This window comes from Haliotis cracherodii, unplaced genomic scaffold (genome assembly GCF_022045235.1).
Source record: "Haliotis cracherodii isolate W230 unplaced genomic scaffold, xgHalCrac1.p SCAF_3, whole genome shotgun sequence".
Taxonomy (NCBI): domain Eukaryota; kingdom Metazoa; phylum Mollusca; class Gastropoda; order Lepetellida; family Haliotidae; genus Haliotis; species Haliotis cracherodii.
Window position 1 is genome coordinate 433866 of NW_027266286.1, and position 15769 is coordinate 449634.

Below are 15769 nucleotides of genomic sequence, written 5' to 3' on the forward strand. Positions count from 1 at the left end.
GTACCGGGGAGTGACTACCGTCACTCAGCTGTCAGTGTTGTTCCTGACAGTAAGGAGATCTTCTCGGTAGTGTGCTGGTACCGGGGAATGACTACCATCACTCAGCTGTCAGTGTTGTTCCTGACAGTAAGGAGATCTTCTCGGTAGTGTGCTGGTACCGGGGAATGACTACCATCACTCAGCTGTCAGTGTTGTTCCTGACAGTAAGGAGATCTTCTCGGTTGTGTGCTGGTACCGGGGAATGACTACCATCACTCAGCTGTCAGTGTTGTTCCTGACAGTAAGGCGATCTTCTCGGTTGTGATCTGGTACCGGGCAATGACTACCGTCACTCAGCTGTCAGTGTTGTTCCTGACAGTAAGGCGATCTTCTCGGTAGTGTGCTGGTACCGGGGAATGACTACCATCACTCAGCTGTCAGTGTTGTTCCTGACAGTAAGGAGATCTCCTCGGTTGTGATCTGGTACCGGGGAGTGACTACCGTCACTCAGCTGTCAGTGTTGTTCCTGACAGTAAGGAGATCTTCTCGGTTGTGATCTGGTACCGGGCAATGACTACCGTCACTCAGCTGTCAGTGTTGTTCCTGAAAGTAAGGAGATCTTCTCGGTAGTGTGCTGGTACCGGGCAATAACTACCGTCACTCAGCTGTCAGTTTATCTCACAGTTGTCCAGTTCTAGTTGAATGTCGTCCCCAACAACAAGTTTACGTTTTGCTCCATAAAGGGCTGGGTGTTCTTCAAGTGTTGCACACAGCTCTGGTGTTTTACTGTGCTAAAGTTTTCTGGTGTTATGGAAATAACTCCGATGATGATATCCTGAGGAATGTTCAGTTCCTGACCACTGCCCCTCACCCACAACCTTTCTCCATATGTTCTATCTAAAACTTGAATTGCTGGTTCATACCCTTCTTTGTACAACAGAGCTGTGCCTCCTCGAGGTACATGTGTTTTAGGGTTTATAGTTAAGTTGTAGCCACTAGAGTTGTGCCTCCTCGAGGTACATGTGTTCTAGGGTTTATAATTAAATCATAGCCACTAGAGTTGTGCCTCCTCGAGGTACATGTGTTCTAGGGTTTATAATTAAGTTGTAGCCACTAGAGTTGATTGTGCCTCCTCGAGGTACATGTGTTTTAGGGTTTATAGTTGTAGCCACTAGAGTTGATTGTGCCTCCTCGAGGTACATGTGTTCTAGGGTTTATAATTAAGTTGTAGCCACTAGAGTTGATTGTGCCTCCTCGAGGTACATGTGTTTTAGGGTTTATAGTTGTAGCCACTAAAGCTGATTCTGATATAATTAATGTCCTCGTCCTGGGTAAACCAGTCAGTAAGACCTAGAATGTCTGGACATTCTACAGATCTAAGTGTGGTATTTTATTAACTATACATAGAATGTCTGGAAATTCTACAGATCTAAGTGGGGTATTTTATTTACTATACCTTGAATATTCCAAAATCTAAATGTGAAATATTTTGGCATCGTCAACTCGTAAAATACTATAAATAAATCACACCAGGATAGCTACAGTAACGTGTTAAGACAGTACATACATATAAATGATAACGATGATAGTTAAAGCAATGTCCTTGTGAAAAACAATGTACAATATACTTTCTTGTAATCATAATTTTCAAGTTCATGTTTGTCATGCTAGCCACTGAATATGAAGCACAACTGTGACTCATCTATGGGTTCCACATACGATGGTTTCACAGCAGTTGAAAAAGCACCTGGATTATCCAAAGGGCATAACACTAGAGAATGGGACCCCGTGCCAGGATAGCCATCTGCGTTGATGCCCGGGCGGCACTGGTGATGATTGACACTCCAATGAACGCTCACAAAGTGAAAGTCAATTCTAAATTAAGCCATACTTATATCGGTTATTATGTATCAAGGTATATAGTTACCGGTGATCATTTATCAGGGCTTACCTGTGTTGGTCTTAATGTGTCAAATACCCGTCAGTTACCCGTCAGTTACCCGTCAGTTACCCTTCAGTAACCTTTCAGTTACCAAGTAACAGCTTTGAGTAATCATTGCATATACACTATGCCCATTCCATAAACACCATGCCTATTGCATATACACAATAAACATTGCATATACACCATAACCATTCCGTATACACTACAACCATTGTATATATATCGTACCCATTGCATATACACCATAACCATTGCATATACACAATGATCATTGCATATACACGAAAACCATTGCCTATACACCATAACCATTGCATATACACCATAACCATTGTATATACACCATAACTATTGCATATACATCATAATCATTGCAAATACAACATATCCATTGCATATACACTGCAACTATTGCATTCAGCCATAACCATTGCATATACACCATAACATTGTGCATACAGTATAACTATTGTATACACACCATAACCATTGCACAAACAAGATACTATTGCATATACACCATAACCATTGTCTATACACCATAACCATTACATATACATTATAATCATTGCATATACACCAAAATCATTGCATATTACAATTGTATATACACTATAACCATTGCATACATACAGCATAGCCATTGCATATGAACCATAGCCATTGCCTTTACACCATAAGCATTGAAGATATACCATAGCCATTGCCAATACACCATAACAATTGCATATATACTATAACCATTGCATATACACTATAAACATTTCATACACACCATAATCATTGCACATACACCATACCCATTGCATTTACACTATAATTATTGCATATACACCATAACAATTGCATATACACAATAAGAATTGTATATACACCATAAGAATCGCACATACACGATAACCAATGCATATACTCGTACACCATAACAATTGCATACACACCATACCCATTGTATATACACTAAAACCATTGCATATACACCATAACAACTGCATATACACTATAGTCATTGCATATACACCATAACCATTGTTTATTGACCATAAACATCGCATATACACTATCACCAATGCATATTAAACATAACAATTGCATATACACAATAACCTTTGAAAATACGCCATTACAACTGAATATACACTATATCCATTGCATATACACGTTAACCATTGCCCATACTCCATGACCATTGCATACTCACCTTAATCATTGTATATACACTGTACCCATTGCATATACACTGTACCCATTACATATACACAATATCAATTGCACATACACCATAACCATTCCGTATACACCATAACCATTGCATATACACTATAACCATTGCATATACACTTTAACCATTGCATATACACTATAGCCATTGCATTTACACGATATCCATTGCATATACACTATAACCATTGCATATACACTTTAACCATTGCATATACACTATAGCCATTGCATTAACACGATATGCATTGCATATACACTATAACCATTGCATACACACTTTAACCATTGCATATACACTATAGCCATTGCATTAACACGATATCCATTGCACGTACACTATAACCATTACATAATGAATGAATGAATGAATGAATTTCTTTATTTCCCCCAGAGTTGAATCCGAAGATTTTACATGGGCAAATACATTATTTACAATACATCAATGACATTACTTGACTATATACAATGAAATCATGTTATACACTGCTATGAATAAATAATTTACAATGTACATTTTGAGAGCAGTACGGTATCTACTAGATATACATAAGGTGTTTGAAACACCTTGAAACATATTTTATTGTCTGAAAAAACAAAAGGATCGGGGGAAAATGGCTCTCTTATGTATACCTCTCCTTACAGAAAATGCATGCGTCAATAATGTATATACAAATGCAAAACATCAGTACCTCTAACAAATACAGCGAACCATTATCTCTACACTGCAAGCTTTATATCTGCACTATAAGCTGAACATCCTCACTATTAGCTTTACCTTTACACTATAAGCTTAACATCTGCACTATAAGCTTAACATCTGCACTATAAGCTTTACCTCTACACTACAAGCTTTATATTTACACTATAAGCTTAACATCAGCACTATAAGCTAAACATCTACACTACAAGCTTTACCTTTACACTATAAGCTTTACCTCTACACTATAAGCTTTACCCCAACACCAAACGCTTTACCTCCAAACTATAAACTTTACATCTACATTACAAGCCTTACCTCTACACTATAATCTTTACCTCTACACTATAATCTTTACCTCTACACTATAAGCTTACCTCTACACTATAATCTTTACCTCTACACTATAATCTTTACCTCTACACTATAATCTTTACCTCTACACTACAAGCTTTATCTCTACACTATAATCTTTACCTCTACACTATAATCTTTACCTCTACCCTTTAAGCTTTACCTATACACTACAAGCTTTACCTGTACACTACAAGCTTTACCTCTACACTATAATCTTTAATCTACACTATAAGATTTACTTCTACTCTATAAACTTTACCTCTACACTATAATCTTTACCTCTACACTATAATCTTTACCTCTACACTACAAGCTTTATCTCTACACTATAATCTTTACCTCTACACTATAATCTTTACCTCTACACTATAATCTGTACCTCTACACTACAAGCTTTATCTCTACACTATAAGCTTTACCTCTACACTATAATCTTTACCTCTACCCTTTAAGCTTTACCTATACACTACAAGCTTTACCTCTACACTATTATCTTTACCTCTACACTATAATCTTTACCTCTACACTATAATCTTTACCTCTACACTATAATCTTTACCTCTACACTATAATCTGTACCTCTACACTACAAGCTTTACCTCTACACTATAATCTTTACCTCCACCCTTTAAGCTTTACCTATACACTACAAGCTTTACCTCTACACTATTATCTTTACCTCTACACTATAATCTTTACCTCTACACTATAATCTGTACCTCTACACTACAAGCTTTACCACTACACTATAATCTTTACCTCTACACTATAATCTTTACCTCTACACTACAAGCTTTACCTCTACGCTATTATCTTTACCTCTACACTATAATCTTTACCTCTACACTACAAGCTTTATCTCTACACTATAATATTTACCTCTACACTTTAAGCTTTACCTGTACACTACAAGCTTTACCTCTACACTATAATCTTTAATCTACACTATAAGATTTACTTCTACTCTATAAACTTTACCTCTACACTACAAGCTTTAACTACACACCATACGCTTTACCTATAACCTCACTATTGAGGACATAATTATGCTATTGATTCATTATATTCACAAACTAAAATAGAGCCATAACTCTGATAATTAGCTGAAAGTGAAGTGTTTTATGGGGCACCGCGTGACGAGGAAGAGTGGGGAACGACCGCCCAGTCAGGGTTTGATGAGTGTGAGTACACCACCCATTGAGGCGGATATGCAGTGATTGTAGGGTGTCCAGGGTCGTTGGTAGACAAGTGTGATCGAATGACAGAAACACTAAACCAGCTGCATCGTATGACCAAACAATAGTCAGTTGCTACATTGTTGAGCGCCTCATCCCCGGACGTAACACGTGATAAATTGTTTGTCCTCTACAACCAAAAATACTTTCCAACACTTTGATGTGCTCAAAGGCAAACCATGTTGACGTTTTTTAACATCATTACCTTTTTGGTGATTTTGACAAAAGGTGAGTTTTTGTGTATATCTATCTCGTCATTTTCAGTATATACCATTTGATTGTTTGCTATCATGGATATAGAATACTAAACATAATCCTGTTATTCGTTGTTGGTTGGTTGGTTGGTTTTGTTTAACGCCGCACTCAGCAATATTCCAGCTATATGACGGCGGTCTGTAAATAATCGAGTCTGGACCAGACAATCCAGTGATTGACAGCATGAGCATCGATCCACGCAATTGGGATCGATGACATGTATCAACCAAGTCAGCGAGCCTGACCACCCGATCCCGTTAGTCGCCTTTAATGACAAGCATAGTCGCTTTTTACGGCAAGCATGGGTTACTGAAGACCTATTCTACCCCGGAATCTTCACGGGTCTGTTATTCGTTGTAGTATTAAGACGTACTTCTGATTTCAATTGTTTAAAATTTAACAACATATCTTGGAGCTAATACTTCTTGAATTATTATAATGAGAAACACTTAAAGTTAAAGTTAACTGTGAAAAGTTAGAAAATGTGGGTTTCCTGGAGTCAATTTGAACAGTTAGTCTGAGCACAAATATGAACAATGTAACACTTTTTTATACAATGGTCTTGAAACCGTGACGTCATCACAGAGCGGCACTGATATGGGTGGTATGCAATGCCAGCTAACGTCCAGGCACCGAGAGCGTAAGGAAGCACTTACTATATAAAATGTGAAGAACTTACACAAGAATCTTGTGACACTGTATTGTGGATTAAACTATGCAAAAACCCTTTTAATTTAGATAAAGACATTTATTCAGGTATGGTTTATACAATTCTCACTGAATGATATAAATATGTCTCTGGAGTTACATTTTATGAATTTGAAAAGTCTGTATCAGAAAATTAATGTTTACTAAGAGTGACTTCGTTACACACATGGGAGATTGTCATGCCAGAACAATTAACGCCCCTGATTATATAATGTATGACAATTACGTCATCAAGGTATTTGAAATGAATAAAAGTCATGTAACATCTGAATTAGAACCTAAATCTTTGATGGCTGATCTGTAAATACCAAAAGCGAGATTCTCACAGGAATAATTAATAATTCAAATCATCATCAAATGTACACTTATCACGGGACGAAACTAAGCTTATAAAAAGATGTATGTATATAATAAGAATACTGACGGCCAAAAATGACGCTTTAAAAATAAAACTGCCAAAATTCAAAAAGACTCACACATCGTCCAAAAACAACATCTCTCCGTGCAGAATTTGATACACGTCCACGGCACGTATTTTTTGTAAAAAATGCCATAAAGTGAAAAACACGTGCCACTTGGGCAGCCGAAACTACACGTGCAAGGGTATATAAATACAGCATGTGAGACACTCACACCGAGAAGAAAAACGCAAGGGGATGCCACGACTGACAACCGAACAATGCAAGCGGACCTGGGTATGATACAGATGGGAGCCACCAATGCCCACATTGCTAGAACCTTTCGTTGATCCCGTGTTGCTGTAACTAACCTGATGAAACGTTACAGGCAGACCGGGCCGACATCAGTTTGACCAAGAACAAGCAGACCCTAGGGTAACTACGCCCAATGAAGACCGGTACTTGCTTACTTTGCATCTTCGGAATCGATTCCTGATAACGACGTCATCAGCGACGAAAGTCTTAGGGTAATTCGACAGACAGTGGCCAGTCGACTCAGGGCTCGAGGAGTAAGGACTTACAGACCCAGCTGAGAACAATTATAAGACGGAGGAATTTGTGGGCAGGAGAGAACACTGCTGGCCGCCGTTAACATTTGACAGCTCAGCGTTACGCAGATGACATTCCTCGTCCGATTTGATCTTTTCAATACATTTCCTTCATGCATCGATCTTTGTGGTTTAAAATTAGAGGGATTTAAAACAATGGTAAAGTTTCTGTTGGCCGTCAGTATATATTCGTCAACACAAAGAAACCTTACATGACATATTTCATCAAAATAAAAAAATATCCCCTGAAGACTTTTTAGAAGTTTTTAAATAAAGTCAAATCAAAAGATGATAATACAATACCGAATAATTTTATTGAACATTTTATATTAATATCTAGAAGAAAATATACGAAACAATAAAAAACTAGACTATGTGTAAGGAAAAGGAAACAAATAATCATTCCTACAGATGTAATCTTTTAAATTCTGACAAAACTACTGAAGATATCACACAAGCAGCAGCCAATCTTGAACGAAATCAGGAATAAATTGCACTGAGAATGAATGATATACACAGTAAAGTACGGTAATAACGAACTAAAGGGAATACTAATTTTAGTTCGTAATAACCGTAGTTCGTTATAAGCATATATACAGCATAACTACCGCAAATAGTCGAGACCAAAAAAGAAAGTTCGTTATATCCGTCAGTTTGTTATAAGCGTGTTCGTTATAACCGTAGTTTACTGTATATCCCTCCTCATAATCTGTAAGCTATACACTGGCGAAGATCTGGGTGGGTGTGGGTGGTGGGTGGTGAGTGGGTGGGTTGGTGGGTGGGTGGGTTGTTGGGTAGGAATTACAATTATCCTTCCACTATTGTGTTACACAACTTGAGATGTTGGATAGTTACGTATACTTAGAAGTAAAACAATAGTACTCCACAGTTAGTTTCTAAATCAGAACAAGCCTATAAACTTCGATCAAAACTACTTATATCTTCCAAAAAGTTTGTATCTACCAATCTTAAAATTTTGTACATTAAATCATAACATGCTGAATTAAACTCATTAATCTTAGTGACGAGTACAGAAACTTTTATCTCTTATATACCCGTGTTCCTAAGTATATTGTGATATTTTCTTTACAATGTATTATTGTCCGATTTGAACTACGTGTGTAAGATCCCCTGACAATGTAAGCTACATGTATATGACCCCCTGACGATTTGAGCTACATGTATATGACACCCTGATGATGTGAGCTACATATATATGACCCCCTGACGACGTGAGCTACATGTTTATGACACCCTGACGATGTGAGCTATATGTATATGACACCCTGACGATGTGAGCTACGTGCATATGACACCCTGACGATATGAGCTACATGTATATGACCCCCTGACGATGTGAGCTATATGTATATGACACCCTGACGATGTGAGCTACATATATATGACCCCCTGACGATGTGAGCTACATGTATATGACCCCCTGACGATATGAGCTACATGTATATGACCCCCTGACGATGTGAGCTATATGTATATGACACCCTGACGATGTGAGCTATATGTATATGACACCCTGACGATGTGAGCTACGTGTATATGACACCCTGACGATATGAGCTTCATGTATATGACCCCCTGACGAAGTGAGCTACGTGTTTATGACACCCTGATGATGTGAGCTACATGTATATGACTCCCTGATGATGTGAGCTACATGTATATGACCCCCTGATAATGTGAACTACATGTATATGACCCCCTGACGATGTGAGCTACGTGTTTATGACACCCTGATGATGTGAGCTACATGTATATGACTCCCTGATGATGTGAGCTACGTGTTTATGACACCCTGACGATGTGAGCTACATGTATATGACCCCCTGACGATATGAGCTACATGTATATGACACCCTGACGATGTGAGCTACATGTACATTACACCCTGACGATATGAGCTACATGTATATGACACCCTGACGATGTGAGCTATATGTATATGACACTCTGACGATGTGAGCTACATGTATATGACCCCCTGACGATGTGAGCTTCATGTATATGACCCCCTGACGATGTGAGCTACATATATATGACACCCTGACGATGTGAGCTACATGTATATGACACCCTGATGATGTGAGCTACGTGTTTATGACACCCTGATGATGTGAGCTACATGTATATGACTCCCTGATGATGTGAGCTACATGTATATGACCCCCTGATGATGTGAACTATATGTATATGACCCCCTGACGATGTGAGCTACGTGTATATGACACTCTGACCATTTGAGCTACATGTATATGACACCCTGACGATGTGAACTACGTGTATATGACACCCTGATGATGTGAGCTACATGTATATGATACCCTGACGATGTGAGCTACATACATATGACACCCTGACGATGTGAGCTACATGTATATGACACCCTGACGATGTGAGCTACATGTATATGACCCCCTGATGATGTGAACTACATGTATATGACCCCCTGACGATGTGAGCTACGTGTTTATGACACCCTGATGATGTGAGCTACATGTATATGACTCCCTGATGATGTGAGCTACATGTATATGACCCCCTGATAATGTGAACTACATGTATATGACCCCCTGATGATGTGAGCTACGTGTTTATGACACCCTGATGATGTGAGCTACATGTATATGACTCCCTGATGATGTGAGCTACGTGTTTATGACACCCTGACGATGTGAGCTACATGTATATGACCCCCTGACGATATGAGCTACATGTATATGACCCCCTGACGATGTGAGCTACATGTATATGAACCCCTGAAGATGTGAGCTACGTATATAATGTCCCCTGACGATGTGAGCTACAATGATAAGACACCCTGACGATGTGAGCTACATGTATAGGATCCCCTGACGAGCTACGTGTATGTGACCCCCTGGCGATGATTTACTGCAATGAAGGCCAATGTACTCGCCTGAAATGTTTTAGTTTGGCGATGTGTGCAGTGTCTGTAGAACACAATGAGGGCATTATGACCCGTCTCGGGTACAGCTTAGTATTGTAGATATAAGGTAAGTCGAATCAATTTTAACATTTTCCCTTTAGACCGACGAAGAATTATGAGCTGGGACTCTAGCATTGGGTTAATCACGAGTACTTTCCACCATCAAAATACCTGTGATAAAGATGTTGTCGGCAAATTATTACCAATGTGTAATTGTAAGGTGGAACGACGTCAACACTGGCACCATCTCCTTCTCAATCAAACGGACCGACATCCACGGATTCCTCGTCTGAATCCAGCAGTAGTGGGGCATCATCAGCATCACCATCAGCAACGGTAAATAGTAGTACAACAACAACCGAGACGGCATCAGTTACAGCAAACAGTAGGACAACATCGCCCGAAACAGCATCAGTAACAACAAACAGTGGTACAACAACGACCGAGACAGCATCAGTAACAACAAACAGTGGTACAACATTGACAGAGACAGTATCAGTAACAGCAAACAGTGGGACAGCATCGACAGGGAAAACAGACTCTGCAACAAACCATGAACCCACTGATGTCTACAGCACCGAGACTACAGCTACGGGTACAACCGATCCGTCAGACTCAACATGGACGGCCCTGAACTCCAGCCCGACATCCCCAGATACCCCACATCCCACGTCAAGGGTCAGGAATAACGGTAGGCGCATCAATTGTATTCCATGCCAAACATACGTCAGGGAGCAGGCATAACGGTCACATCGATACTTGTATTTCTACCCTCACCCCACGTCAGGGAACAGACATAACGATGGGGGCACCACTTGTATTCCCTCCCACACCCCATGTCAGGGAGCAGACATAACGATGGGGGCACCACTTGTATTCCCTCCCTCACCCCACGTCAGGGAGCAGACATAACGATGGGGGCACCACTTGTATTCCCTCCCTCACCCCACGTCAGGGAGCAGACATAACGATGGGGGCACCACTTGTATTCCCACCCTCCCCCCACGTCAGGGAACAGACATAACGATGGGGGCACCACTTGTATTCCCACCCTCCCCCCACGTCAGGGAACAGACATAACGATGGGGGCACCACTTGTATTCCCACCCTCACCCCACGTCAGGGAACAGACATAACGATGGGGGCACCACTTGTATTCCCACCCTCCCCCCACGTCAGGGAGCAGACATAACGATGGGGGCACCACTTGTATTCCCACCCTCACCCCACGTCAGGGAGCAGACATAACGATGGGGGCACCACTTGTATTCCCTCCCTCATCCCACGTCAGGGAACAGACGTTGTCACTTATCCGCCTCAGGATCCGCTGGTCGTTGGTTTGCATTCATTCTGATTATGATTCAGTGCAAGTAGAACACACCAAAGTAGGGAGTGAGTGAGTTGGTTTAACGCCGCTTTTTACAGTATTCCAGTTATATCACGGCGTGTCAGCTTAATGTGGGAGGAAAGCCCGAAGTGATGCACGTGAAACCCACGCACACGGGTATGGTACTGACAAACCTAGAAACACAATCGGGGCGAACCCGGGATTCAAACCCACGATCATAGGTTTCTAGCGTGCCCAAGGGACGCAACTCAGCACAGCGAATCGCGGCAAATTAGACGACTGGGCCACCCGTGCCCCTCCCCCTACGCCCCACAGTAGGGAACTTCTCTAACCTACGACACTCTTCCCACCTAAGGCTGACACGTCGCGTTCTTCACGCTTCGTATCAATACATCTCGTTTTCTTGTTCATCGTAATGTCATTATCAAGGTGAAGGTCAAAGAGCAACTACCTCTATTCCATTGCAGACAACACCCCACCTCTCATCACCGTCGTCTCCGCCTTCGTCGCTGCCGTCGTTGTCATCACCATCACCATCATCCTTATAGCCATGCAAGCATGTTCCTCGGATTTCCAAAAATCATATCTCATATTGATATTGTAAACATACATAACTTAATTGATATTGTTTCCCATCTAAAGTGTGTACAGAAGATACACAACGACGTGCCTGCTCATATTAGTCGAAGTACAAATGTATTTACGAATTCTATACACAAAAATGTACATCAATTATATCTTTACCAAAATGTACCAAGTTATGGCAAATACGATGAACGATGTTGAACAAGGCCTGCGCTGTATGAAATATGACGTCATGTTGTTTCAGGCACAAAGCTGTCAAGTCACACGGAGATGACAAACCAGATTCTACGAAGACGTGCCGTGACGATATCAGTTACAATAATCTCGACATCCCGTCCACAGACGAACAGGAACACGTATCCGACATAGGCAGTGTGATGATGGTAACATTTGGAAACTCGGAGGCCATGCCTGGCGCAGCAGACACGATTGAGTTGTGCCAGTCACGCGTCTGTCGACCTTCTAAACCACCTGACGCAGCGTATGCTCCATCTAATCTGATGGAGTTTAGTGTTGTAGACATGGTTGACAATGACCTGTATGACACGGGATCAAACCCTGCCCAGTCTGTGGTCAAACCACACAGTAAAGTACAGATGGTTGACAATGACCTGTATGACACGGGATCAAACCCTGCCCAGTCTGTGGTCAAACCACACAGTAAAGTACAGATGGTTGACAATGACCTGTATGACACGGGATCAAACCCTGCCCAGTCTGTGGTCAAACCACACAGTAAAGTACAGATGGTTGACAATGACCTGTATGACACGGGATCAAACCCTGCCCAGTCTGTGGTCAAACCACACAGTAAAGTACAGATGGTTGACAATGACCTGTATGACACGGGATCAAACCCTGCCCAGTCTATGGTCAAACCACACAGTATAGTACAGATGGTTGACAATGACCTGTATGACACGGGATCAAACCCTGCCCAGTCTGTGGTCAAACCACACAGTAAAGTACAGATGGTTGACAATGACCTGTATGACACGGGATCAAACCCTGCCCAGTCTGTGGTCAAACCACACAGTATAGTACAGATGGTTGACAATGACCTGTATGACACGGGATCAAACCCTGCCCAGTCTGTGGTCAAACCACACAGTAAAGTACAGATGGTTGACAATGACCTGTATGACACGGGATCAAACCCTGCCCAGTCTGTGGTCAAACCACACAGTAAAGTACAGATGGTTGACAATGACCTGTATGACACAGGATCAAACAACAACATGTACGGCAATGTCCAGATAGCGGACACGGACCCAAACCTCGAGCCGACAGCTGCTGACAGTGTTGATATGGTTGATAATGACATATATGAGACATCTTCACGCCTCGAGTTGACCAACAGTATTTGCTGAACCAGCCAGCCGTTCCCCATGAGCATCACGACCTGCAGCCATGACGTGAAGGATAAAGAGGATGGATTCAGTGTCTTATTGCATTGAAGACCAACTGTGGCAACTTTGGATAGGTCAAACAAACTCGCACACCCTCCAACCACTGATTTCATTGGCGACGGGTTTGAACTTTGCTAGCTTCGAGAAGCCTCACTTTGTAATGGATATCGTCACGATGACTATGGCCTCACCAGGCCCCACTACAAGCCACCTCTATACATTGATAATCAAGTGCATGCTGGTATATCAGCAGTTGCGAACCATCAAAGCATATCATTTGTTTCAAATCATTCATTCCTAGTCTCAAGAGATAATTCGAAAGGCTAAATCGCTAATGTTGTGCTGTATAAAAGATACCTGCCCAATTAATTTGTCATATACAGCTGATATATGTATTAATCATGTGTAGGTATCAAATACCTAGTTTTCACTTCCGAGGGGTTTGCTGGAAGTGTGTATCGCGATAGGTTCACTGATCCCCATACTTTCCCTGCCTGAGCTGCTCACGTGTCAGGAGCTCGACCCAGGCACACAAGATGCAACACTTAATCTGGTATCTGGGTCATTGTACATTGTGTATATTAACGTTTTAAACCTGCACATTCATATATAGACATTCAACTTTAATCAACTTTAAATCAACTTTAACTCGAAATACGTGTTTGGGGCCTCAAATTCATCTCTAAACACAAGGCATGAGATTCGAACCCGTACGTCGACGTTGCTGTGTTTGATTATCTCATGCCTAAATACCCAGAGCAGTTTATTTGAATTCTGTGGCCATTTCGTCAAAATTACAAACAATCAAATATGCGTAAAGTGTCTCGGTTTATATCTGCCTTGCTTGCATATACTACTTATCATATCCGTGTCCATTAATAAATACATTATTGTAAGTACGTCATTGACTTCTCTGTTTTATGCTTTGGTTCCATACTATTAGTTAGGGCGTCATTAGTTGCCGTGTACAGTGTCATATTAGGTGACCTATATTACTAATCTAATGTAACACCGAATACGGCAACTAAGACACCATAACAAATTTATTATGGCGAATGTATATCGCCCATGTTGTCAGAATGAGAACTTGACACTTACAACTGTGGACGTTGAGGGTCAAAGGGAGACTACTCTTTAAAATTTAGAGGCCAAACCTCGTTGATAATTTTAGCTATAATCTTTATCAATAACGTCACGAACATGGTCTAAAAAAAGATTAATGTCCTTGCACATCACAATTAACAGTGTCGAATAACGAATTTCTGTACAAGAATTTTCATGTGAGAAGTGGGTGTTGGAAAATCCAAGATGGCTGTAATTGACGGTATACGGTCTCATATTAGGTCAGTAACAACCATCCTGGATTTTTACTGACGGTATACGGGCTCATGTGGGGTCAGTAGTTCTGCTCTCTGATTGGCCAATCTCACTTTGAGGTATAATAAAGGAAGATAGAAGATACAGAGATACATGATACATGAGACATATATGATACAGGGATATATGATACATAAACATATATAAAACACAGGGTCTGTGTCGAGGCCACAGAACAGAACAGAGTGAGTGAGTGAGTTGGGTTTAACGCCGCTTTTAACATTATTCCAGTTATATCAGTTGTTTCAGCTCAATGTGGGAGGAAAGCACATGCAGGTGATGCAGGTCTCAGACGTTTACCACTTCGGTGAAACCCACGAGCACCGGTATGGTGCTGACAAAATTAGAAACATAATCGGGGCGAACCGGAATTCGAACCCAAAATCATAGGTTTCTGGCGTGGCCAAGGGACGTAATTCTGCAGATCGAATCGCGGGGCCTAAGACGACTGTGCCACCCGTGCCCCCAACACTACAGAACATGTTGTATCAACACTGTTGACGCCGATGCCGCTCTAAGGAAACTGCTGCAGTCAATGGACATTTGCGGGGAAATAGTGTAACACTATACATTTACACTAACACATTAATGCAACACTTTTATCTGGTAAACGTGACGAGGAAGTTTGCGTATCCATGAGTGAGTTTACCTCGTTGTTCACTTTCTACACATTTATTATATG

At 41.0% G+C, this 15769-nt stretch overlaps 1 protein-coding gene across 1 annotated transcript; it reads left to right on the forward strand.

The window, feature by feature from the left end:
* Positions 1-5432: 5432 nt before the first annotated feature.
* LOC139475810 (uncharacterized) lies at positions 5433-13672 on the forward strand. Its single transcript, XM_071259010.1, has 4 exons — positions 5433-5665; positions 10589-11059; positions 12184-12268; positions 12546-13672. The coding sequence occupies exons 1-4, from the start codon at positions 5617-5619 to the stop codon at positions 13669-13671; spliced, it is 1731 nt and encodes a 576-aa protein (XP_071115111.1). The 5' UTR covers positions 5433-5616; the 3' UTR covers position 13672.
* Positions 13673-15769: the final 2097 nt, after the last annotated feature.

What these genes read in the sequence shown, in the direction of transcription:
- LOC139475810 (XM_071259010.1), top strand. Translation starts at nt 5,617, where the DNA reads ATGTTGACGTTTTTTAACATCATTACCTTTTTGGTGATTTTGACAAAA. An exon ending in GTCAAGGGTCAGGAATAACG is followed by an intron (nt 11,060 to 12,183) that starts GTAGGCGCATCA and finishes ATTCCATTGCAG; the next exon opens with ACAACACCCCACCTCTCATC. An exon ending in ACCATCATCCTTATAGCCAT is followed by an intron (nt 12,269 to 12,545) that starts GCAAGCATGTTC and finishes ATGTTGTTTCAG; the next exon opens with GCACAAAGCTGTCAAGTCAC.